At 42.0% G+C, this 24071-nt stretch overlaps 1 protein-coding gene across 4 annotated transcripts in view; it reads right to left on the bottom strand.

The window, feature by feature from the left end:
* LRBA (LPS responsive beige-like anchor protein) overlaps positions 1-24071 on the bottom strand; it is a 360426-nt gene that overhangs the window by 20231 nt on the left and 316124 nt on the right. For 3 of the 4 annotated variants that reach the window (XM_081021326.1, XM_081021328.1, XM_081021327.1), the window contains exons 49-53: positions 22029-22118; positions 13329-13521; positions 10617-10679; positions 7007-7162; positions 1524-1691 (exon numbers count right to left, since the gene is read on the bottom strand). In XM_081021326.1, coding sequence (XP_080877452.1) covers positions 1524-1691; positions 7007-7162; positions 10617-10679; positions 13329-13521; positions 22029-22118 — 670 coding nt within the window. The remainder of the gene's footprint in view (positions 1-1523; positions 1692-7006; positions 7163-10616; positions 10680-13328; positions 13522-22028; positions 22119-24071) is intronic. The other variant, XM_081021329.1, reaches the window with a different exon arrangement.

Below are 24071 nucleotides of genomic sequence, written 5' to 3'. Positions count from 1 at the left end.
TTATATGCAACAGAGTAATTTAGCAACCCCATGAAAACTTCCTCTACAAATATTATCTATTCCGCTTTTAGATATCTTGCTAATCCTTTTAATTCATTTTAATCTAAATGCCATTACATCTTGATTTATTGACATCTATGTAACTTAGTTCCCACCAGTGATCACTTGTAATAAAGGATGGCATATGAGAGAGAGAGGAGAAAAAAAATAAATTTAATTTTTATTGACCCATCAGACCTCAAAACCCTTTCTAAAAGAGGTTCTGATCAATGCATCCTTATGGGAGGGAGTGTTCCTGGTTATCTTGGAAGAAACAGTGTACTGTGTGGGTCTGCCCTTGAGGGTGACTCAGAAACAGAAAATGTGGCATCTCAACTGCTCAGCGGGACAGAATATTGCCATCATATTAAATAACTTAACTGGCTGTCAATTAACTACCAGGCTAAGTTCAAGGAGCTGGTATTACTCCTTATATGAGCAACCAGTCACTGTGCTCTGCAAAAGATACATCACAACAAGAAATTCATTCCACACAACGTCGGAATTGGGCCTAGTGTGGCAGTACCCTATCCTACGGAACTCCCTCCTGTTACATATCAGATGGGCACCATTTTGTCTTTTTGGCGACTGCTAAATACTTCCCCGTTGCAAAAAAACATTCTAACCAAAGATTTTTGTCCCAGTCAGCAACCGTATTGGATTTGAAATTGTAGAGAAATAGTAATAATAATAGTTCTCTTGCATACCCCCTTGTCTCTCTCTCTCTCTCTCTCTCTCTCTCTCACACACACACACACACACACACACAATGGCAAACATATTTTCTTATCTTCCTTCCTTTGCCCATACCTTTGGAGGTAATGGTCTAGGTTACAGATAAATATGAAATGTATATACATTTAGATTATTTTACCTTCCCAAAAGACTGTTCATTTAAAATTGCTTTGGTCTAAGAGATCTGAATCAATTTACCGTATTTTTCCGTGTATAAGACTAGGTTTTATCCCTTAAAAATAATGTCAAAAATTAGGGGGCGTCTTATACACGGATACATCTCCCCCCATTTTCTTAAATGTGAGTCCCCCAAAATAGGGGGCATCTTATACATGGGGGCGTCTTATAGATGGTGAAATACGGTATTTCTGTTGCCTGTATGGCTGGCTAGTATGACAGCTCTTCATAGATGTGAAGGATATTGTTCATTTCATTTCATTCATTCATTCATTCTTTCATTTACTATTTGCATTTGTTTCTCACAAAAAAGTCTCAGAGTGACTTAACCTACAGGGCTCCACAGAAGCAGAATTATTTGCTGGGATAAACAGTATGCCCTGCAGTAACCACACTCAAGAAATATGGAAAACAGTATATTACCTGTGATCTAGGGGGCTGCCCCAAACAAGAAACGTGCCCCAGTTCAGCAATTCAGGTATAACAGCACTGAAATATCATATGCAACAAGTCTGCCATTTACAAAAAAAACAAAACCCAAAACAGTAATTAACAACAAAGGCCTTCCTTACCACTTGGGCTATCACCAATGCAATTGGTTTTGCCATTCCAGTACCACAGTAGCAACGTTGCATCACGAGACCCTGAGAGAATGTAACAGTTTCCTCCAATGTAGGATTCGGAGCGAGAAAGACAGGTGACAACATCCCAGTGTCCAAACACTACTTGCATCAGTTTCCCTGGAATATACAAAACACATTTTTTTCAGCCATTAGCCAATATATAAATATAGATATATAACAGTGCACTTCGCATAAGGTATATAAAGATGTGAAGCTTCCTTATACTGAATGAGATCACATATCTATCTATCTATCTATCTATCTATCTATCTATCTATCTATCATCTATCTATCTATCTATCTCATAAATGTCCGTTCAAAAAGACAGTGGCTTTCTATCCCCAAGATCTGCCAACTAGGGCCAGGTGAAAAAGACATAATTTTGAATGAAATAATTCTGAGGGCACCCAGAATATGCACACACAGGGCTATAAAACCACATTATAACTTCAATAACTTTTACCTGAGCTTGTTTTTCATTTTCTTCCTTTCCATGCCTTTTATTTCTTGTGGTATGACTTAGATTGTTTCCCTAAGGGGCAGGGGTTCTTTTACTATGTTTTTTGTAAGCCACTCTGGGATCCTTTTTGGCTATAATGTGAGGTATGAATGCCACCGCATTGGGACTCAGAAATTATTCCCAATATCTGGGTAATTTGATGTAGATCTACAATCAGATCTGCAACCTGGCACCTTCTGAATAAAAAAACACTGATAGTCCAGCTGTAGGGAACCTGTGGTGCCAGACTTCCATCTTCCCTAACCACTGGCCATGCTAGCTGGGGTTGAAAGATGTTGAGAGTCGAACAACATCTAGATGCAGGCATCCCCAACCTTCAGCCCTCCAGATGTTTTGGACTACAATTCCCATCATTCCTGACCACTGGTCCTGTTAGCTAGGGATCATGGGAGTTGTAGGCTAAAACATCTGGTGGGCCGCAGGTTGGGGATGCCTAAATCTAGAGAGTCGCACATTCCCAATCTCTGTTGTAGCCTCTTTTTACTCTACTCAGACATTTTAACTTTTAGTTTCTTTGTTTTAAGCGGTTAAAAGTCACTGAAATGCTAAAATTGTCCCCAGATTTCTTTTTATCACGCCAGCCAACAAAACAATAGCACTCAAATAGAGGTATTGTTTTAATTATCCTAGATTTTTTAAAAATCCATTTAGTACTTGCAGTTTATATATAAATATGTTCCAGTTTGCATTGGTATGAATTTGATACAATGTATGTAAGCAGAAAGCATCTATGTATGTTATTATGAAGAACCAAACATATTCAAAGGGCTCTGGCTTAGGAGTAGAACTCTGTGCACACAGAAATACATTGAATCATCCTGCAAGTTCCTAGCCAGCATAGGGCAGACTAACTGCAAGATATAAAATCATAATAATTGTCCTTCCAAAAGGCTTTTTGAGGTGTTCACACTTCTTCTTCTTCTTCTTCTTCTTCTTCTTCTTCTTCTTCTTCTTCTTCGTCTTCTTCTTCGTCTTCTTCTTCTTCTTCTTCTTCTTCTTATTATTATTAAAGTCTCTTCAAGAATGCTTGCAATGTGAGAGAGTTGTAGCCAAAAGCTTTTCTTGCCTCCCTAGATCAGGACCATGAAACATATTGTTGATCCATCATTTATTCACCCTTTTCCAGTTAGTTCAAAATACCCATTCTATTTGTGAACTCTAGCCCATGAAAAAGCTTATGCTTCTATAAATCTGTATTTAAGGCACCACAAGACTCATTTGTTTTAATTTCTCAATTAACTCAACCTAATAGCTGTTTCTTTGAAAAGGTATGAAGTTTTCATCTCAGTTAGTTTTTGCTTTTACACTGGTACCTCTGGATACGAACGGGATCCATTCTGGAGCCCTTTTCGCATCCTGAAGTAAACGTAAGACGCGACTGTGCATCTGTGCATGCGTGGGTTGCGTTTTGCCGCTTCCGCACATGCGTGTGACGTCATTTTGAGCATCTGCGCATGTGCAAGCAGCGAAACCCAGAAGTAACGCGCTCTGTTACTTCTGGGTCGCTGCGGAGCTCAACCCGAAAATATTCATCCCGAAGCTACTTCAACCCAAGGTATGACTGTAATTCCAATGCAATGGGTCAGTGCATCTGGCTATTAATCAGAAGGTTAGTGATTCGAGCCCATCCCAAGAATGGCTGTGGACACGGTTTCCTACATGGCAGGGGTTGGCTTGGATGACCCCTGTGGGCTCTCCTGACTCTACAATTCTATGATTCTACAACATTCTCTGTTTTCAAACCTCGGTCAGCAGCTTCTCAAACATTCATTTTGCTTTTGTTAAGGAAAAGGAAACGGCCTTATACAGAGTCAAAACATTGCTCTATCTAGCTTAGTATTCTCTACTCTGGAAACTTTGGCCCTCTAGGTGTTCCCGCTCACAACACCCTCTAGGTGTTCCCGCTCACAACACCTCCCCTCTAGGAAGAGGAGAGGCTTTGCTGAAATACAACTCTCACTGGCCATTGGCCATACTTTCTGGGGCTGATGGGAGTTGTTTATCAACATCTGGAGCGGAAGAAGGTTCCCCACACCTGCTCAAACACACTGATTGGCAGTGGCTCTCAAGAGTTTCAGATAGGGATCTTTCCTTGCCCTACCAGGAGATGCCAAGGATTGAACCGGATACCTTTTTTATTCAAAGCACATGCTCTGCTAGCCTGCTACAAAGCTTCCCCAAGAGGCATGGGGCAACAGAAATCACTCTGTCCAGCCACCTTTCTTTGTTCAATTACTTACTGATAATTTTGTAAGACAGCCTTAACTTTTTTTTGCTTTAATACCACTCCAGCTTTTTACATCATACCATCAATGATTACTCATTGTGCAAAGAAGGACATCCTTTTTTGACAGAACAAATTTTCTAGTTAATGTTTTATATGACAGCTGTACTGCAAATAATAAAACAGGGGAAAAGTTTTTGCACTACTGAATTGAAAAAGTTGTCTGAAAATAACATCCACCACTGCAATATGGTTTTATTGTGGCTCTGCTGTTCCAGCCAAACTCAGAGAGTGTGATTTATGCTCAAGGTATTTCCTGTTATACCCCCCCTTGAAATATAATAAGGAAAAGATTCTTTTAGCGTAAGTGCTAAAATATAATTGAATTCAACACTTGTGATAGCTTGCCATTACCTATTACTGATCACATCATCTTCTGTTCATTTCTCCCCCTCACACTCAACTCAGAAAACGTATTTGCATGGGGAGTTAACCAAATATAAAACTACAACCAGCTATTATTTGCATGTATTTTTTAAAAAATAAATTAAACAGAAGAGTAAGCTGGTTTAAAAAGGGGAAAAAACAGCAAAACTAGATTTTGTTTTCTATTATATTTCCTAATTGCTTATCAATCAGTTAGTATAATCTTAAACAGGACTTTTCCATTGCACTAGATAGAAAAAGAAAAAAGAGCAAAACTAGATTTTGCATTCTATTATATTTCTTAATTGCTTATCAATCAGTTATCATCATCTAAAACAGGACTTTCCCACTGTACACTTAATAGTACTGCGCTAGATATTAATGTTGATCTTTTTCATTAAAAATTATACGAGATTACCAAACTAATTTTGTTCCCCTGATGTCTTAACTGGCTGTCTCCACCCCCATCATTCACTGAGATCCAGCTCCGAGGGTCTTCTGGAGGTTCCCTCATTGCGAGAAGTGAGGTTACAGGAACCAGGCAGAGGGCCTTCTCGGTAGTCTAACCACCCTGTGGAACTCCCTCCCACCAGACTTTTAGACGACACCTGAAGGAAGCCTTGTATAGGGAAGGTTTTAATATTTGTTGTTTTACTGTGTTGTATGTTTTAATTTGTTGGAAGCTGCCCAGAGTGGCTGGGACAACCCTGTCAGATGGGTGGCATATAAATAAATCATCATCATCACAGGAAGTTGGTTTCTTTGTTTTATGTGGCATTTGGGATCCAGATGATCACAAACAGAATTCTGTTCATGGAACAGGGCTTTCCAGCCCCTTTTCCAAAGTGGAACCCACTATAGCCACTGAAAATTTGCTCTTGTGTTCTAGGTGCCTTCCAGAAAAGTGGTGGGATAAAACACAGAGATGTGCAATGGGAATGGAGAATTAGTGGAAGCTGGGTGGGGAAACTTGCACTAGCCAAGACTCATGCTACTTTGGATCCAAGCTTGATCATTCAATACATCTATCTTACTTAAATGTTATAAAGATAAAGGGTAAAGGGACCCCTGATCATTAGGTCCAGTCGTGACTGACTCTGGGGTTGCGGCGCTCATCTCGCTTTATTGGCCGAGGGAGCCGCCGTACAGCTTCCAGGTCATGTGGCCAGCATGACTAAGCCGCTTCTGGTGAACCAGAGCAGCACGGAAATGCCGTTTACCTTCCTGCCGGAGCGGTACCTATTTATCTACTTGCACTTTAACGTGCTTTTGAACTGCTAGGTTGGCAGGAGCTGGGACCGAGCAACGGGAGCTCACCCCGTCGCAGGGATTCGAACCGCCGACCTTCTTATCGGCAAGCCCTAGGCTCTGTGGTTTAACCCACAGCTTGCTAAACATTCACTTCTAAATTTACACAATGCCTTCTATCACCATTTGCTAATCATTTCCAAAAAAATAAATGAAAAGCAAAATAGCCATCTGAATAAAGAGTGCTGTTTAAAGAACTGCAGTCAGGGAACGTTCAGTAAACACAACACAGCATTGCTTTAAATGGGATAATAAAAGGGAAGAAAAAGGTATATTTTGTTTTTAAATACACATACGCTTACTATTAATAATTGATTCATGTGGAAAGAACAAAGTGATTCAGCTTCACACTCCCTCCCTTATTTAGTCAGTTGAGTGCAAGAGAGCACATGTGTCTCAAATAGGGCATTTTGAGAGTTATTAAGCACATGTCCAAGGACACATTTAATAGCAACATTTTTATGTTCCAGTTTAACTAATATGCTTTAGCCTAGTCTCAAATATGTAGCAGAAGTTGGAGGGAATGGTAGTAGAACAGACGAACATTGACTGTGGGTGAGCAATTTTTAATGCTTTAAAACATTTCCATGCAAGTAGAAAACTAGCGCAACAGGAACCTGGTGGGCTACAACCTTTCATCAGATGTACTAGCTTGTGGAATTCTTTGGTTTTAATTTGCAATGTGTTTTCTAATTGGGGGGACCATTTTAAAGTGGTGTTTCCTGCCTGCAGTATGAAAGGGGTACAGTTCACTCTTCAATAATCTCCTTGAATAAATCTGCTTGGTTTCCTCTTCTTTCCTCTTTTTCTCTCTCTGTGTCACATACATCAGACTGAGATCCTGTGAACGGGGAATGGTTTATCTTTTAAACTCTGAACGAGATTTTGAGTTGCAAAGGAGAATGCAAACAGTCAGCAAAACCTTCTCCAAAGTTTTTGAAATGAATCCAGTACCTGTATCTGTAGAGTACACCCGGAAACTTTTGTCCCAAAAACCACAGACCAGGATGTAGCGATTGTCAGAAGTGATGACAAAACACTGAGAATGGACTTGAATACTTTGATCTAGGAGATCCGTAATTTGTCTCTTGTGCATACCCGTATTGCTGGCTAGAAGGGGATGGGGGAGGAGAGACAAAAGAGAAAATAATTATTTAACACAGTAGCAAATCGAGTTTTAATTCCTTGTCAAACTGATGCACACACATTCATGCTTGTTGCTTCCCTCCTACCCACCCCCAATCCGTTCACTTCTTCCCCACCGTTTTGCTACAATTTCCCCATCTTATTGTCAAGCACCTTCTATAAGCCTCTAGTTACATACCAATGGCATTTCCAAAGTATGCTTATCCAGCAGAATCAACCAGGTGAGTTATAACTCTGGCAGATACACATTAGGACAATTAACAACCTCCATACACCACTGGTTATACTCAGAAACATTCTGGGAGTTAATACCAGATTCACCAGAACTTCAGTGATACTGGGTTGTATATTGAAATCTGTGCCCTTCCAAATGGAATATCATACTCTATGCACCACCATAAAGTGCTGATGTGAAAAAAAAAGATTACACTTTATTTTCAAAAGGTATTAATATAAACAAGATGGTGATGTTTGTGTGTATGGTTACTTAATAAACTGCACTGTTAACTTCACTTTGTTACACTTGCTTGAAACATAAATGTTTAAACGATAAATCACTTTAAATGTCATGGCAAATGCAATACAGGGTTCCTGCTCTTTTTCAGAGGATAGTAATGTGAGTTTCAGTTCCTCCCACTATTCAGACCTAATGCCAATTTCACTATACCACTGCTGCTTCCCCTCTAACACTCCTCAACTAGGCAGTGAGAGCTACATGAGTAGTCTTCATGCAAATCCATGACCTCTTTCCTCCAGAGTCTGTCAAAAACTCTGCTGCAGTCTTCTCCAGGGTCCAGGAACCACCATTATCTCAGGCTCTCTGCAATCCCATTGGTCCTTGAGTGCAAAACTCTCCTGAAGACAGTCCCTCAAGTCACAAGTTCTTCCTCACAGACCTTCTTCCTCAGCTTTAGCCAATGATTTCAGCTCTTGATTCCTCTCAGCTTCTCTGAGCTACTTCTTAACTCCCTTGATGTCTACTGCCTGACTCCAGCTTCCAGCCCTTTCTTGAGCTAACCAACAGCCAAACACACCTGACTCCCATCTGCTCTCCTTGGCCTGACATCTTGAGTCATCCCCTCACAATAATTCCAATTTGTGTGAAATCCTGCCCCCTGATCGGCCTGTAACTGAGCAGAATGTCTATAAAACAGAAACCTGACTCACAGGGCTATCACTGGTTTTTAAAGGGCAAGAGTTAAACTATCATTTAGGCCCTCTGCTGATACTCTCTTATCTCCACAGTTCTCTGTAGAAACAAATGACAGTTTACAGAAAGTTAACCCTTAAATTAATCAATGTATTAATCTCCTTTTAAAAAGGAGTGCTGTGTTTTGTTTTTAAAATAAAAAACTTTACCTCCTAATAAGTAGACATCCACAAATGATATTATACCAGTATTGCACATTTTAAAATGTGCAATATAAGGCTTTATGTAATTGAATGTCTGTATGGGTATATTTAAAACTATTCCATTCCTTGGGGAACTCATTATGAATCAAATGGCTCTGACTTTAAATATAATTCTTGTTTAGGATGCCTACTGCATACTGTGTTATTGTATGTACACCCATATATTTTACAGTGAAAGGTGGTCTATAAATGTTCTAATAAATAAATAAATGGTTGGAGACATAATTTCTTGATACAACTAAAACATTATCACTTGAACCAGGGATAGCAGCATACAATATAGCTTTTAGGCTGACTAAAAAGAGCTCATGGAAAACCACTTGAACGTCTGGATGTACATTTGTGCATTTGCATTGAAATGCTGAAGGGAATGCATGTCAGCATCATAACTCTGTGATGTAGCCAAAGGTTACATTCACTGACCATGACAATCTGTATTAAATAAATCAGTCAGCTAAATAGACCCAGTCCGCAGGTAACACTAAGCCAAACTATGACTTAGTGTAAGCATGTTGACTCCTGGAGAGGAGATCATAGCAGTTTTGGTCTGACTATGGTCCTCCTGCAAGTATGCTGCTGTGAGATTAGCCATGGTTTAGTTTAGCATGTCATCCAGACTTGAGTTTGTTGTTTGTCTTGCTCCAGACAAACCACAAGCTGTAACTGAGGTGGCAAAGAGGATGCAATCTCCTATGAGCCCATACACTTCTTTGTTCATGCTAAGCCATAGTTTGGCTTAGTGTTAATGAGTGAATGGAGCAACAGTGCACCTTGCAACAATTTTCATGTAGTTATTACACATCACCAATCATGACACATATATCAGTATTCATATGTGCATATACTAATAATCAATTACCACTTAATAAATTTTTCACTAGCTATAGTAGTTATATTATACACTTATAGTTGTATATTATACACTTATAGTTATATTCATATACACTTTGACTAACTTGAAATAATGTGACAAAATATTTTGTGACAATTGCCTTGGTCTTTAAATGTAAATATTCTGATTATTTGCATTCAATAACTAAAGAGCTTATAAAAGGAAGGTTTGAGAAATCAAGCTACAGATGAATTTTGAGGTGATTATGAAAATAAATTTTGTGCTCTTCTAAAGTTAAATCATAGAAGAGGAGGAAAAAATTGTACTTGCTAAGTGATGCCTTTCAGAACTGTCATACATACAAATTCACAAGCTATAATGAATTATGGTGGCCAAACTGCAAATGCCTAAAACAAAGGTTTGCAAACAAACAAGCCCTTCTTCTTGGTAATAAGAATTACCACCACCATAACAAGCCACATGGAGGTAGAATGCATTATAATGATTTATCTAGCTGAGAAACAATATCCTTACTTTCCTGATTGTGATCCTGAAGTCTGCCATACCCTGGAAAAACGGTAGAATACTAGTACCTGAACACTAAAAATGGCTGAGCAATATATTTCGACTTTGGAACTGTTCTGCAATTACACATTAATTCCCTCAGCCTGAACAGCAGGCCTGTGAAGAAAGGATTGATCTCCCTTAATGATGAAATTCTGGCACCACAGTTTTATTTTTCACAACACAGTGCTGTTAAGAATCCCACTGTTATTATGAAAATTTCCTCAGCAAAAGAGCTCCATCGCATTACTGGAGCACCAATTCATCATAACATGCCTCGCTCTTGCTCATCAACAAGTCTGAGTGATGAAAAGACCCAATATTATCCTGACAGTACTTCATGCGCATTCTCAATCACACATTATTACGGCATCCATATTAATTTTCACTGACACACGTCCTAGGCCTGTTCAAATTAGGCAAACCAATGAGGGGGAGTTGATGAAATACCAGCATAGCCACAGCTCATTGCATTCCAATTTGCATGCAAATGGTTTATCAGGAAAATTCCATTCCCAGCAACCAGCAAGTGAAAAACAACCGTAATCTACACTTCAGGGCCACCATACAGAGCTTAATGAATCGCAAAGAGAGAAGGAAGTGACAGACCTATGAGAGGATCGATTTCCACTGGCAGCTGGTATGGCTGGTCCTGTACGGCACCTTGATGAGCTAGAATGCACGAGAGAAGATTTAAAAACTGTGTTACTTTCAGGCATTAAAACCATGGAAAATCCTATAAATCAAACACTATACGCCATTGTTTCCCTGTGGAAGCTTCATCCATTTATTGAACACCATCAACAAAAAAATCCAGGTGCTTTCAAGGACTGTTTATTACATTTATTTTAGATTATTGCTATTCTCAATGTGTACCATCATCAGAGGCTCCAGCTCTGGACCATAAGCTATAGCAGATGCTTGACCAGCAGCCTCTCATGTTGCAACAAAACAAAATTAAGTGGTAAAGAGCACTGAAAACAAAATGTGACAACCATCTGCTGACTGTGGCAAATATTATTTCCTCCATTAAAAGAAAAAATACTTTGAATAGTACCGCACAAAGGATTTTTTTAAAAAAAAAAATATCTTACTTTATGATGGAGAAAAGGATTTCGCTCACACTATATTAAATATTCTATTCATCATGGGAAACCTGCATACATGAACTTCAAGAAACATTTGTGAACACCAGAATTTTATGCAAATGTATGAACATTTCTTTTGTAACTGAGACGTTCATGTTTTGCTGATGCTAAACACATTTTTTCCCCTCAGAGCTCCACTTCAAAATATCAATGAAAGCTTCCGGAAATGGAAGCTAACGTAATAAAAATCATGTGTGCAATATCTCGCATTTTCACATGTACCTCGCAAAGCATATGCTTATTATAAAACCAGCATTGCTGGAATGATTACACAGTTGTTATGGAATTCAGAAGTCCTGCTTCAGCAAAATCTGAATAAATGATGACACAATGTAAGTTTCTACCCTATATGGACATAACGGGTAATAAAGTGCTTAAGCTGACAAGTTACCAAAATGAAGTAGGTGTACAATTTTACTTGCACATGTAAAGAGCCACGTTAGTACGCCTCCTTGTCCTTGCATTCTTTGCAAAAGTAGATTTTATTTAGTACCACAATTGTGATAGGAATTTTGTAACAAGCTCTGAACAAGAGCTCTGTCTTGTGGTTTATAAGCTTAACAGCCAGACATATCAAAAATGAAAGGGGGGGGGGGGAATAACATTTGATAAGGAAGTGAAAAGGCCAAGAGGGTAATGAAGGTTTAATGGGTAATAGGTAGTACAGAACAGTGAACATTGTTGAATAGGAGATGACTTGGGGGACAAATTGCTCCAAGGAACAGCAAGGAAAAGAAGTGGGAAAAGTGGGAAATCAGGAGATATAGAGGTTGCTATATTTGTTTGCTAAAACTCACTATTCAAATTTAAGCAGACAGAGGACCAAGGATGGTCTTTTTGCTATCCCGCAGCAAGGCAGGCCACTATGATTCAAAAGTGTGAATTCTGGTCATAGATCTGATTCTAGAAATTTCTAAAAAGTCTAGCATTACCAGTTGTTTTGTTAGGCAAATTAATTTACTTATTATAAAAAATATTTGGCAGCTAATCTTTGAGCTATGAAGTCTACTTATTCTACAGAACAAGGTATGTATCTTATAGGGCAGTTACAGCATTTTATTGTTATATAGAGATAGGCTACATTATTAGGTTTTCTTGTGCAATTCCTTTATAACACTGCTCTGAAAGGTTTTCTAATAACGAGAATATTTCAAAAACATAATTCTAAAATTGCTATTAACAGAACCTGAAATAGAAGGGAATTAATTAGCAGATCATTTTATGATTGTGATTATGATTTATTAATTTCTATAGCCCCAAATATCACAGGGCAGTTCACCCCCCCTAAAAAAAATACAAAATGAGAACACAAAATACATAATAAAAACAGGAATAAAAACAAAAACAAACCAATAACTCCCCATCTCATGAACACATTTAAAGGGCCATAGAATGTTAATCAGTCAAAGGCCTGGTTGTAGAGAATTTTTTTTCACCTGCCACCTAAAGATATGTAATGAAGACACCAGGTGAGCGCCGCTGTGGAGTGCATTCCACAAACAGGGGGGCCACCACAGATAAGGCCCATTTAAGTGCTTCAACCCTCTGAACCTCTCATAAGGGAGGCACATAAAGAAGGGCCTCAGATGATGATTGCAGGGTCTGGGTTGCTTTATACAGGGAGATGCTGTCCTTGAGGTATTGTGGTCTTGAACCATTTAAGGCTTCACAGGTCAAAAGCAGCACTTTGACTTGGGCCCAGAACTTATTTGTCAGCCATTGCAGTTGGGTCAGGATCAATGTAATATGCTCAAACCTTCTTGCCCCAGTAATCAAGCTGGCTGCCGGATCCTGAACCAGCTTCGGGTGTCTTTTTAGATATTGTCTTTTTCGATATTAATAGGCATGCTGAAAGATCTCATATTGGATTGGATCAAATGAATACCTTGTGCATGTGAAAGGTATTTTAATTCATGCAAAGGTTTTGCTCTTTATTTTTTGCTAGTTCCCTCCAGCTGCAGCATCCATACCTGCATCCTTCACAGTCCTCCAATCCCAGAAATGACTTTCTAGAGGTACAGTGGGAAGGATGGAAAGTTCCACTCTCATAATGGAACTTCGCTTGTGGTTCCTAAGACCCAAACCATTACAAACAAACATGCATCATCTTTGACACATAAAATCAACCCAACTTGCTGTTTATATCTTAACTTGCTAGTATTCCCATACTTACCAGGAAGGTTGTGCCACTTATTCACAGCAAACAGTCGATTAGCAGTGACGGTAATCACAGCAGGATTTGCCAAACCTGGCTGGGTGTTGGCTGCTACATGCGTTACAGGGGAGTTTGATGGAAATTTTAGGACCATGATGACATCTTGCTGAGCTTGGTCTGTGAACATCAATGGACTCTGCAGGAGGAGATACTGTTGAGTGGGCACAACAAGACCCCAACCACACGGAAAAAAGGAAAGACAAAGGAGGAAGAAAGAAAGAAAGGAAGGACAGGACAGGACAAAAGAAGGAAGACCCAATTAAAACAAGCAATAGCCACCGCAAATGAATGCCAATGCAGTAATTTTTGACAGGCCCATGGAAACTATCATTTCATTGAACACCTTGAGGTTTTTTCCCTTAATTACATACAGAGTGAAAAAAATATTAAGAAGCCAACATTTGTAGCAAGTCATTGGCCCCATTTAAAAGTTTCCAGTTGCCTGTATGTTGCAAACAGTTTAGCTTCAACATCAGCAGAAGTAGTGCTTCAAAAAAAGTACACCCCAATGAAAAATAAAAATAAAGCAGAGAATTTTAAAAGCTGCACCAAAGCTCAAAGAATAAAATTCCAGGAAAATCATAGAGAGGCGGGAAAAACAGAAAGCTAAATGTGCAGTGTTTGCATACCATCAGAATTAATTTAGGAATAGCAATACAGAATTAAAATGTGTAATGCATGCACTTTTCTACGTCTTTCTGTGTATTGTAAATACTATAGCTTGGACACCAGAGGCTGTCACTGATACAAGGAATGATTTTTTGCCAATTCACCTAGTATCACCTCCCATAGAAGATTTTCAGAGGACAGAGAGGACTGCAGGAGTAAAGAGGGTTTGGTGAAAATTGTGTCCTCCACCACAGGAGTATTCCATAAGCAGAATTCCAGTCATGGAAAATTTTGATCTAAGTCTAAAACTTTATGACTTTAAAGTAGAATAAATTAAAGGTGGGTGTAGGGGTTGGATAAATCTAAGTTAGCTGCACTCTGTTCCCATTGAAAGTCTCTGGAACATACATAAAAATGTATAAATGAAATGTATTAGAAAACCACAAGATTTAAACCACTATCCTAAAAACTTGTGCTTATAGACAATGCATAACGTCACTATGACAAAAGCATCTCTCATTTTTTTGTGATGCTTTGTCGACACAGCTATTAAGCTATATAAAGCTCAAGTCAGGATTGTCAGAGTGCTTGGTTTTAATGTTCAGTTTGCTGAGAGAAATTTATATTTACATGGAGTGTTTTCTTCATTGTCCATTAGTATTACCTGTGACTGCATCTGAGAAGCTATTTCTTAATAATTAATTAGTATCTTTATGGAATTTGAATACGCTGGTAATGGCTTTTGCCTCTTTATCATCAGCAACATTACAATGCATGTACACATATGTAAATGTGTATATAAGAGAGCACATTTAGCATATTTTTATACAGAACTAATAAAAAATTAAGTTCATTTGCATTTTTATTATCACTCCTTTTAAAAAAGTTATTAAGAGTACTTAGAAAAACATATTGCACTATGAATTCCTATTTACAGTCTTTGTATAAAGGTGTAAATAAAAACAACTAATAAGCTACCCAGACACCCTTTTGAGCAAGTGGCTAAAAGCCAATCAATATTATGAGTTAATCCTCCCTGGATGCTCATTCAATTAAAGGTGTCAGTAATGCCTCATCTGATGTGGCCTCAATTAAATCCAGCTATCTGATGGTGTGAAAACACAAGGGGATACAGCAACAGCAGCCAAACCAGACAAATAGGCAGCCTTCATGTGATTGCTAATTACTACACCTGGTGCATATTATGGCTTGTGCACTTAATGCAGCCCATGGTGCCTTTAATTTCTTCTCTATGCATACTCCACCTACCACCCCTCCCCCCAAAAAAATCTTGCATTGAAACTTTTAGTGATTAACTGAATCATTATGGTGATAAAACATTTGGCTTTGTGACGGGGAAAGCCAATGTACTAATGCATCTGAAAAGCCAATGTGTTTTTGTCTAGGAAAAACTTGATCTTTGCTCAAATTCTAGTGTTCAAAACCATTTATCATCTGGTACCTGGGTGTCATGGGACGATGAGCTGCTTGTGTGTAAAATCCTAGTCCCTCAGAGTTTGGTCAAGTTTGCAAACCTCTGTCTGTAACGGAGCCCCTTAAACATGGCTCCGTCAGTCGCTGGCAGATTCCGACAGTGGTTGCTTTCGGAATCGCTTCCAACATAAAAGCTCCTTAACGGAAACACGTCTTCTGGACTCTCTGCGTGACAGTTTCCGGCGAGGAGTGGGTGTCCCTACAGGAGGTCCTGAAACCTCCCCACTGTTTTCGCTGGAAGTGTCTCTGAGCCATCCCTCCAGCTCCCTTTCCCTCAGCTCAGCTCCTCTCCCCCTACTGGTTCCCTCTTCAGCTGCTGAGTCTCTCCCAACCGGTGTGAGCCCTTTCACTTCCCTTCCTTCCGATGGCAGTTCCCTGACATCCACCTCCCCTCCAGGGCCCCCTTCATCCCCTCTCGCCCCCTCCTCTACGGGCGGTGAGGAGGCAAAACCCCGGAATGAACTTCCTTCATCTTCCGATGTCCCGAACACTTCTCTCCACCTGTTGCGGTTCCTGGTCTCGAAGTACTCCTCCTCCTCAGAGTCCATCTCCCCTTCCCCTTCCGATTCCGAGAATCCTTCCAACTCCTCCTCCTCATCGGTGGTCCCAAAGTATTCCCTCCGGAACCTCTCCACAGGCTGAGGTTTCCTTGGGAACCTTTGATGGAACGTTTCTATCAATACCTCGTCATTGATATCTTCTGCCATTACCCAAGTGTTTTCTGACTCCGGTTCTCCTTCCCACGCTACCAAATACTCCACCTGATCCCCCTTCCATCTGGCGTCGAGGATTTCTGCCACATGGCTGCTGCATTCCCTTTCTTCTATGACCGGTCCCCGAGTGGCCATCCCTTCTCGTCCCCCCTCATACGGTGACAGTAACGACCTGTGAAATACTGGGTGCAGTTTCATGTGGTTGGGTAACCGGAGCCTGAAAGCCACTGGGTTGACCTGTTGAATGACCTCAAAGGGACCCAATCTCCTGGGTCTTAATTTCTTACAACCTCCTTTGAACGGCAACCCTTGGGTTGACAGCCACACCCTATCTCCCACCCTTATGGTTTCACCTTCCCTTCGGTTCTTGTCTGCCTGCCTCTTGTATTCTTCCTTCGCCCTTTCTAAGTTGAGTTGGAGCTGACGATGGATTGCTTCCATTTCTTCTACAAAATGCTCGGCTGCCGGGACACCCCATCTCTCCCCTTCTCCCCCTGGGAAAGCCCTGGGATGACACCCATAATTAGCCAAGAAGGGGCTCATCCCTGTGGACACATTCTCGGCATTGTTGTAGGCAAATTCCGCCAGCGCCAACTTTTCTACCCAGTCATTCTCTCTGTCATTGACATAACACCTCAGGTATTGCTGGAGGACCCCGTTTGCTCTTTCCGCCTGCCCGTTGGTTTCAGGGTGCCGGGCAGTCGAAAAGTTGACCTCCACCTGCAGTAAGCTCATGAGCTTCCTCCAGAACCTGGAAGTAAATTGTTTTCCTCGGTCTGAGACCACCCTCAATGGCACCCCGTGCAACCTAAAAATGTGTTCTACAAATAACTTCGCTGTCTCTTCCGCCGTGACTGCATGCGAGCAGGCTACAAAGTGGCACATCTTTGTTAGTAGGTCTACCACCACCATGATGGCTGTTTTCCCCTTGGACTTCGGCAGATCAGTCATAAAATCTATCGACACTGCCTCCCAAGGTCGTTCTGGGGTTGGTAAGGGTTCTAATAGCCCCGCCGGTGCCCGCCTCTCCCCTTTGGCTCGCTGGCATTGCTCACACCCTCTTACATACTCCCGTACATCTTCCCTCACCTTAGGCCACCAAAATTCCCTGGTGACCAACCACATGGTTTTGTGTTGTCCAAAATGCCCCGCCGTGGGGCTGTCGTGCAACTGCTTGAGTACCCTCCCCCTTAAGTCTCCTTCAGGGATATACAGTGCCCCTTTGTAATACAAAGCTCCATTTCTTTCCTCGAAACCCCCTGGTTCCTCTCCCTCACCCCTAAGACCTCTGAGCTTATTCTGGGCGTATTCATCATTCTCTGTTTCCTCTACCAGTTCTCTTTGTCCCACCAATGCCGCCCCACACACCCAGCGGTCCTCTGGAATGACATGTCTCTCTTCTGGTGCTCCCTCCCCCTCCAAATATTCAGGTTTGCGTGAGAGAGCGTCCGCCCTAATGTTCTCTGGGCCTGGCACGTAACAAATCTCAAAGTTAAATTTGGAGAACTCCTGGGCCCATCTCACTTGCCGTTGGTTGAGCACTCGTGCCGTCCTCCAATACTCTAGGTTCTTGTGGTCAGTGCACACTTGCACCTTATGTTGTGCGCCAATTAGCAGGTGCCTCCATCTCCGGAACGCCTCATGAATGGCTAGTAGTTCTCGGTCATACACCGTGTAGTTCCTCTCGGATTTGTTCAGCTTTCGCGAAAAAAAGGCACACGGTCTCCACTCTGACTCCTCCTTCCCTGGCTGCAGAAGCACCGCCCCAATAGCTCTGTCTGATGCGTCAGTTTCCACTCTCATCGGTTTTTGTAAATCCACATGCAGGAGTTGTTGTTCCGAGGCGAAGGCCCTTTTTAGTTCCTCAAATGCTCGCTCCGCCTCCTCAGTCCAAACGAACTTCTTCTTACTGCTGAGACAGTCCGTAATGGGCGCCGTCAGGTGGGCAAAGTTTCGGATGAACTTACGATAGAAGTTCCCAAATCCTAGGAACCTCTGCACATCCTTCCTTGTTTTGGGTGTTTTCCATTCCAGCACCGCCTGGACCTTGCCGGGATCCATGGCCAATCCCTTGTCTGACAGGCGATACCCCAGGAATTCCACCTCCTTGGTATGAAACTGACACTTCTCCAGTTTCACCCACAGCTGGTTGGCTTGCAGCCTGCTCAACACTTCTCTGACGTCTCTCACATGCTGCTCCTCATTCTCAGAATACACCAACACGTCGTCTAAGAAGGCCACACAATTCTTGTAAAGCAAAGGCCCCAGGACGTGGTTCATAAACGATTGAAAGCACGCGGAGCCTCCTTGTAGGCCGAAGGGCATAACTAAATATTCAAATGCCCCCAAAGGGGTGAACATGGTGGTTTTCCATTCATCCCCCTTCCTTATTCGTATCAGGTTGTACGCCCCCCTTAGGTCCAGTTTAGTAAAAATCTTTCCCTTCCTGACCCTTGTCAAAATGTCGTCAATCCTGGGCATAGGGAAAGCCACTGGTTCTGACACTGCATTTAAGGCCCTGAAGTCACACACAAGCCTCGGCTTGTTCGTGTTTTTTTTATCCACAAAAAACACTGGGCTGCCCCCCACCGCCCTGGACTCTCTGATGAACCCTCTCTTCAGGTTCTTGTCAATGAACTCTCTTAGCTCCTGCATCTCTCTGTCTGACATGGCGTACAGCTTGCCTACAGGGAGCTGTGCCCCAGGGAGTAAATTGATTTGACAGTCAAAGGGTCTATGCGGGGGTAGTTGGTCAGCTTCCCTTTCGCTGAAGACGTCGCGGAGATCTGCGTATTGTCGTGGTACCTTCACGTTCTCCGTTACTTCAGTCCCTGCTAGGGTGGCTTGGGCCCCTGCCAAACCCTTTCCCTCTTTGCAGTGTTCTAAGCAATGTGCTGAACCAAAAGAAACCACTCTCTGATGCCAGCCCACCAGCGGATCATGTAACGCTAGCCAGCTCATCCCCAATATAATGGGAGCTCCTCCCAAGGTGGCCACATTAAACGCTATCAGTTCGGTGTGCCTTGCCACCTTCATTATCATTGGGACGGTCTGCAAGCTGACTTCTCCTCCCAACAGCTCCCTGCCATCGATCGTGGTCACCTGCAGGGGGTTGCTTAAAGGGATCGTCTGTATCTGGTGTTCAGCTGCAAACTCTTTGCTCATGAAATTGCAGGAGCTGCCTGAGTCCAACAGCGCCTTTATCTTTAGAGGGTGTCCGTTTGGCAGCTCTAGCGCCACTTCTATCACTAGGGCGGGTTTAGGAGGTTCTGGCGTGGGCACTTTCACTGCTCTTTGGCCTGGCTGCTGTGCCCCGACGGTGGCAGCCAGGCGTTGGCTTTTACTTGCTTCGGTATTTCTTCCTCTCTTCCCTCCACAGCTCCTACCATCCCTTGCCATTCCTTCCTCTGGGGGCAGACTCTGGCAAAGTGACCTGGCTGTTGGCAGAGATAGCATTTCCGGGCGCCTTTTCCCTCCTTCTTTCCCCCCTCACTGGGCTTTGAAACTGCGCGCGCGCGCTCTGTTCCGATTTCCATCGGCTCTGCCGGCGGGAAAGTTGGCTCTGGAATGTCTGGAATGCGGAACTCCTTCCAACGTTCCCCCTTCCCTTCCCGCCTCTCCAATGCTCTCGCCTCCTGGCGCGCTCCTATGGTCAGCGCTGATTTGGTCAGCTGGTCCATAGACTCCGCCCTGGGCGCCCGGGAAAGTTCGTCTTTCACAGCCGAAGAAAGCCCTTCTTCAAAGAGCATTTGAATGGGTTCCGCCGATAGATCCCACCCCAATTTATGGATCAACATGGTGAACTCAGTCCAGTACTCACGGACAGATCGGCTCCCCTGTTTGCAAGCCATTAACTGTCTGCGGACCACTCCCTGTTCAATATCGCTGGAAAACATCAGATCCATGGCGCGAAAGAACTTCATCGTGTCCTTTAGGACGTCACTATTCGCTGCCATCAGGGGTCTAACCCAGTCTCTCGCCCCCTTTTCAAGATGCCCAATCACGAAAGCCACTCGTGATTCCTCGTCAGGGAATTCATCAAACTGCAGATTGAGGGCATATTGCATCTCTGTCCGAAAGCCATGATAGTCTTTGGGCTCCCCCCCAAACTTCTGCACCAATCCTGGTACCTTTCTGACGAGCTGGGTGTCTTTCCCCTTTTTGTCTGCATCCTGAGCCCTCCTCTCCTCAAGCCTCGCCGTCTGCAGCGCTAGCTGGACCTCCAACACCCGGTACCTTTCTTCCAGGCTTGGACCCGCTCCAGCTCCTGCTTCTCCGGTTCCGGCTGGGTTGCTCATGATGCCTTCTCCTGCACAAGCTGCTCACGAAGACTGTCGGAATGCTGTCATGGGACGATGAGCTGCTTGTGTGTAAAATCCTAGTCCCTCAGAGTTTGGTCAAGTTTGCAAACCTCTGTCTGTAACGGAGCCCCTTAAACATGGCTCCGTCAGTCGCTGGCAGATTCCGACAGTGGTTGCTTTCGGAATCGCTTCCAACATAAAAGCTCCTTAACGGAAACACGTCTTCTGGACTCTCTGCGTGACAGTTTCCGGCGAGGAGTGGGTGTCCCTACAGGAGGTCCTGAAACCTCCCCACTGTTTTCGCTGGAAGTGTCTCTGAGCCATCCCTCCAGCTCCCTTTCCCTCAGCTCAGCTCCTCTCCCCCTACTGGTTCCCTCTTCAGCTGCTGAGTCTCTCCCAACCGGTGTGAGCCCTTTCACTTCCCTTCCTTCCGATGGCAGTTCCCTGACACTGGGTTATCAAACAACAACAGCTGCAGGAGTAAAAACATGAACCTCAACATAGGACTGATCTGCACATTTTACATTTCTGAAGACATTTGCAGATGGAGAAGTCAATTACACATCTGCTTACTTGGAAAAGCTGAGAAGTGCAAAGTGGTAACAAAATCTCATCACCGCCCAACGCTCAGACATATCATCTGCCCACCCATTCCCTGAGAGATCTGAATAGTTTGGCTACAACTTCAGAAATGGAATGTGTGGATCAGACCACCACTGAACTTAAAAAACAAAACTGTTAAGGATTTGGAAGCTACTGTAATCATAGGATCAACATGTTGATTTCCATATTGTGTTAAAAACAGTTACAATTTAATGTTTCATATTACTTGCATACAATCATGTGAGCAAATAATACAGTGTGAGCAACCTTGAATTCAAGCAACTGATAAGGTAACTAGGATTCAGCTATGGTGATGTATCTTGTGCTTTTTGGTTCTTTTGCTTCCCACCAAAACCTCTCCTTCTGCTTTAGCCCATCTGCCTCTCCTCCCTCTACTTCCCATAAGTACAACTCTAACGCAGTATGGCAACCTTAATTTAGTACAGAAAATTTGTTGTCATGAAATGTTGCCCGTTTTAGTATTGAGCACAGAACCACAGGGCCTATGCAGAAAACTATAGATCCTATGGTATATCTGAATATTCTGAAAACACACAGTATGCAAACAAACGCACCTGACTCTTCACAAGAACCAGACGTTGAGTAAATGCCACACCCAAATGAAGACAATGAATGGCGTCCAATGGTGTCAGCCTGCTTTCAGAACAGGCTTCCACTCTTAACGTTGCTCATGCAACGTTGGATATCACCTAACAGCAAAGTACCCATCAACTCTAATGCCCTGGCTTGTACGCAAGGTTTCTAAAACCTGGCTCAGAAAATGAACAAACCTTTTCTATCCTTCATAATGTATTCAATTAATTCTATGGAGAAAGAACACTTAAATCACTTAAAATTATCTGTACTGGGAAATGAAGTGTGCCTGTATGAATTTGGAGCAGCTGATTCGCAAATAATTAACCTGGCACCTAACTTACCACCTGCATGGCAGAGCTTCTTGGAGGATGCGGCTCTATGAGCAGTTGGGAAGGAGTCTGCCCAAAACTTCGGATTTGAGCTTCAACAGCCTGGAAAAAATATAGGCAGGTTTGCATGTTAAGAGGTGCTAATTACAGGCAATAGAACCATAACTGTCACCTGAAAATGTCATTCCACACTTCTGGTTTTTTTCATCTTGAAAATCAAGCCCGTGTGTGCACAGTGGGGCTAAGTGCTTGGCACTGGTATTAAGAATGAGGTAATCATTTTAGTACTCTAGGAGCTATTTCCATGAGAAACTGCAAAACTTCATTCTGTTCCGTGATATTAAACAGAGACCAGCTATTACAATCAGAAACTCTCCTTATGGACTCCATTTTTCTTTGCTTCCACCGCCTTGTTCTGCTTGCATCATATGCCTGCAACAAAAGCTAATATTTTCAGGTACTAAGAAAAACTCAAACCTCTAAGTATTTCTACCTTTGTACTGAGCGTTACCCCAAAGGTGGAAAAAGTAGCGAAGGCCTTTAAACAGAATTGTCAATATAAAATGCAATACAAATTACATTTAGGATGATATCAGCATCATAAAATTTAAATGTAACAATGTGTTGCTCAGAACAACTGTAATTTAAAACTAAAGTATTTTCTATATAAGCCCTTTACTTTTCGAAATAATGAAATGAAATTTAATGAACAATATTCAATTAATTAAAAAGATTACACTGAAATGCAGAGATAAATATGGGCTGCCCTTTCTTAGTTTGAAGTTGTAATCCTGTGTACCGGTAGGGTGCTTAAATCCTATTGAATTGAAGCAGCCTGCAATCTAAATGTATGAAGGACTGCAATCTAAATGTTACAAAGTGATAAATTGATTGAAATGTCTTGAAATAGCAAGTATTCATTCTTTAAATATCAGATCTACTTAATTTGCTCTAGTTACAAAGCCAAAACATTTATTTTGTATCTTTTAAAGACCTTAGGTGAATTGCTCTGGAGAAAACTACCATGTTCTTCAACCGAAAGGTCTACACCCCAGTCTTCCCAACCCTGATTTCCCAGATATTGCTGAAGTACAATTCCTATTATCTCTGACCATTGACCATGACTAGGGTTGTAGTCCAACATCATCTGAAGATCCAAGGGTGAAACTTCAAGTAAAGTTCTTAGCTTTATTTAAACGATTTGCTAATATTATGAACATAATAACCTACACAGAATCATGACACTAATTATGACAGTTCCAATCCAATGTGGTGACCAACTCCAATTAAACTCAGAGGAACTGAGCGAGTGAATTAGCATTGTTCCAAATGTGATCCTGAATCTATAATGCAAGCATCTTCATACTTGGAAATAGGAACAGCTTGTGCTCTCTGGGCATCTGAGGACAGGGCTGCATGGTCTAAAGAATAAAGGACTGCTGCCAAAATGGAAGCCTTGTGTTGAGTTCTCCTTCGTTTCCCATATCAAAGTGAAGTGCAATTGACCCCAAGTCTGATACTTCCATGCTGTGTACATCAGAGGCCACAGGAGCCAAATGACGTGAAGCAGGAATCAGGCTGTTGCAATGACATCAGGACAGGAGTAAACTGAAGTAGCTTCAAGGACATGGGCCTAAGTACAGTGTGTCATAATGATACTGAAGCTAAGCAGATCTGTGCCTGGGCAGTGCCTGAATGAGAGACTGCATATGTATCCTTGAGTTCCAAGGGTGGGCTGTAAACTCAGCACTCTGCAGCCAATAGTTCTATCCCAAGGTTATCTATTATCTCTGGTCTTCAACAGTAGTATACATTTATTTACTATGCATTCCAAGAACTGCAGTGAAACTGCCAGGGAGCTGGGCTTGGCTATTACTCTGCCATATAAGCTTTTCACTAGTGAAAAGTTTCCCACATCAGCATCTAATTAAAAAGTAATACAATTAATCTGGAACATCAACTACAATAATACAAAATTGCACAAACCAACGTTTTAGCTCAATGCTTCTAAAACATTTCAGTAATAAAAAGTCCTATTTCTGTTAGTCCTCTGTA

This window comes from Podarcis pityusensis (assembly GCF_964106645.2).
Source record: "Podarcis pityusensis genome assembly, chromosome: 9".
Lineage (NCBI taxonomy): Eukaryota > Metazoa > Chordata > Lepidosauria > Squamata > Lacertidae > Podarcis > Podarcis pityusensis.
The sequence above is the reverse complement of the archived record's forward strand: the minus strand, read 5'-3'. Positions and strand labels throughout refer to the sequence as shown.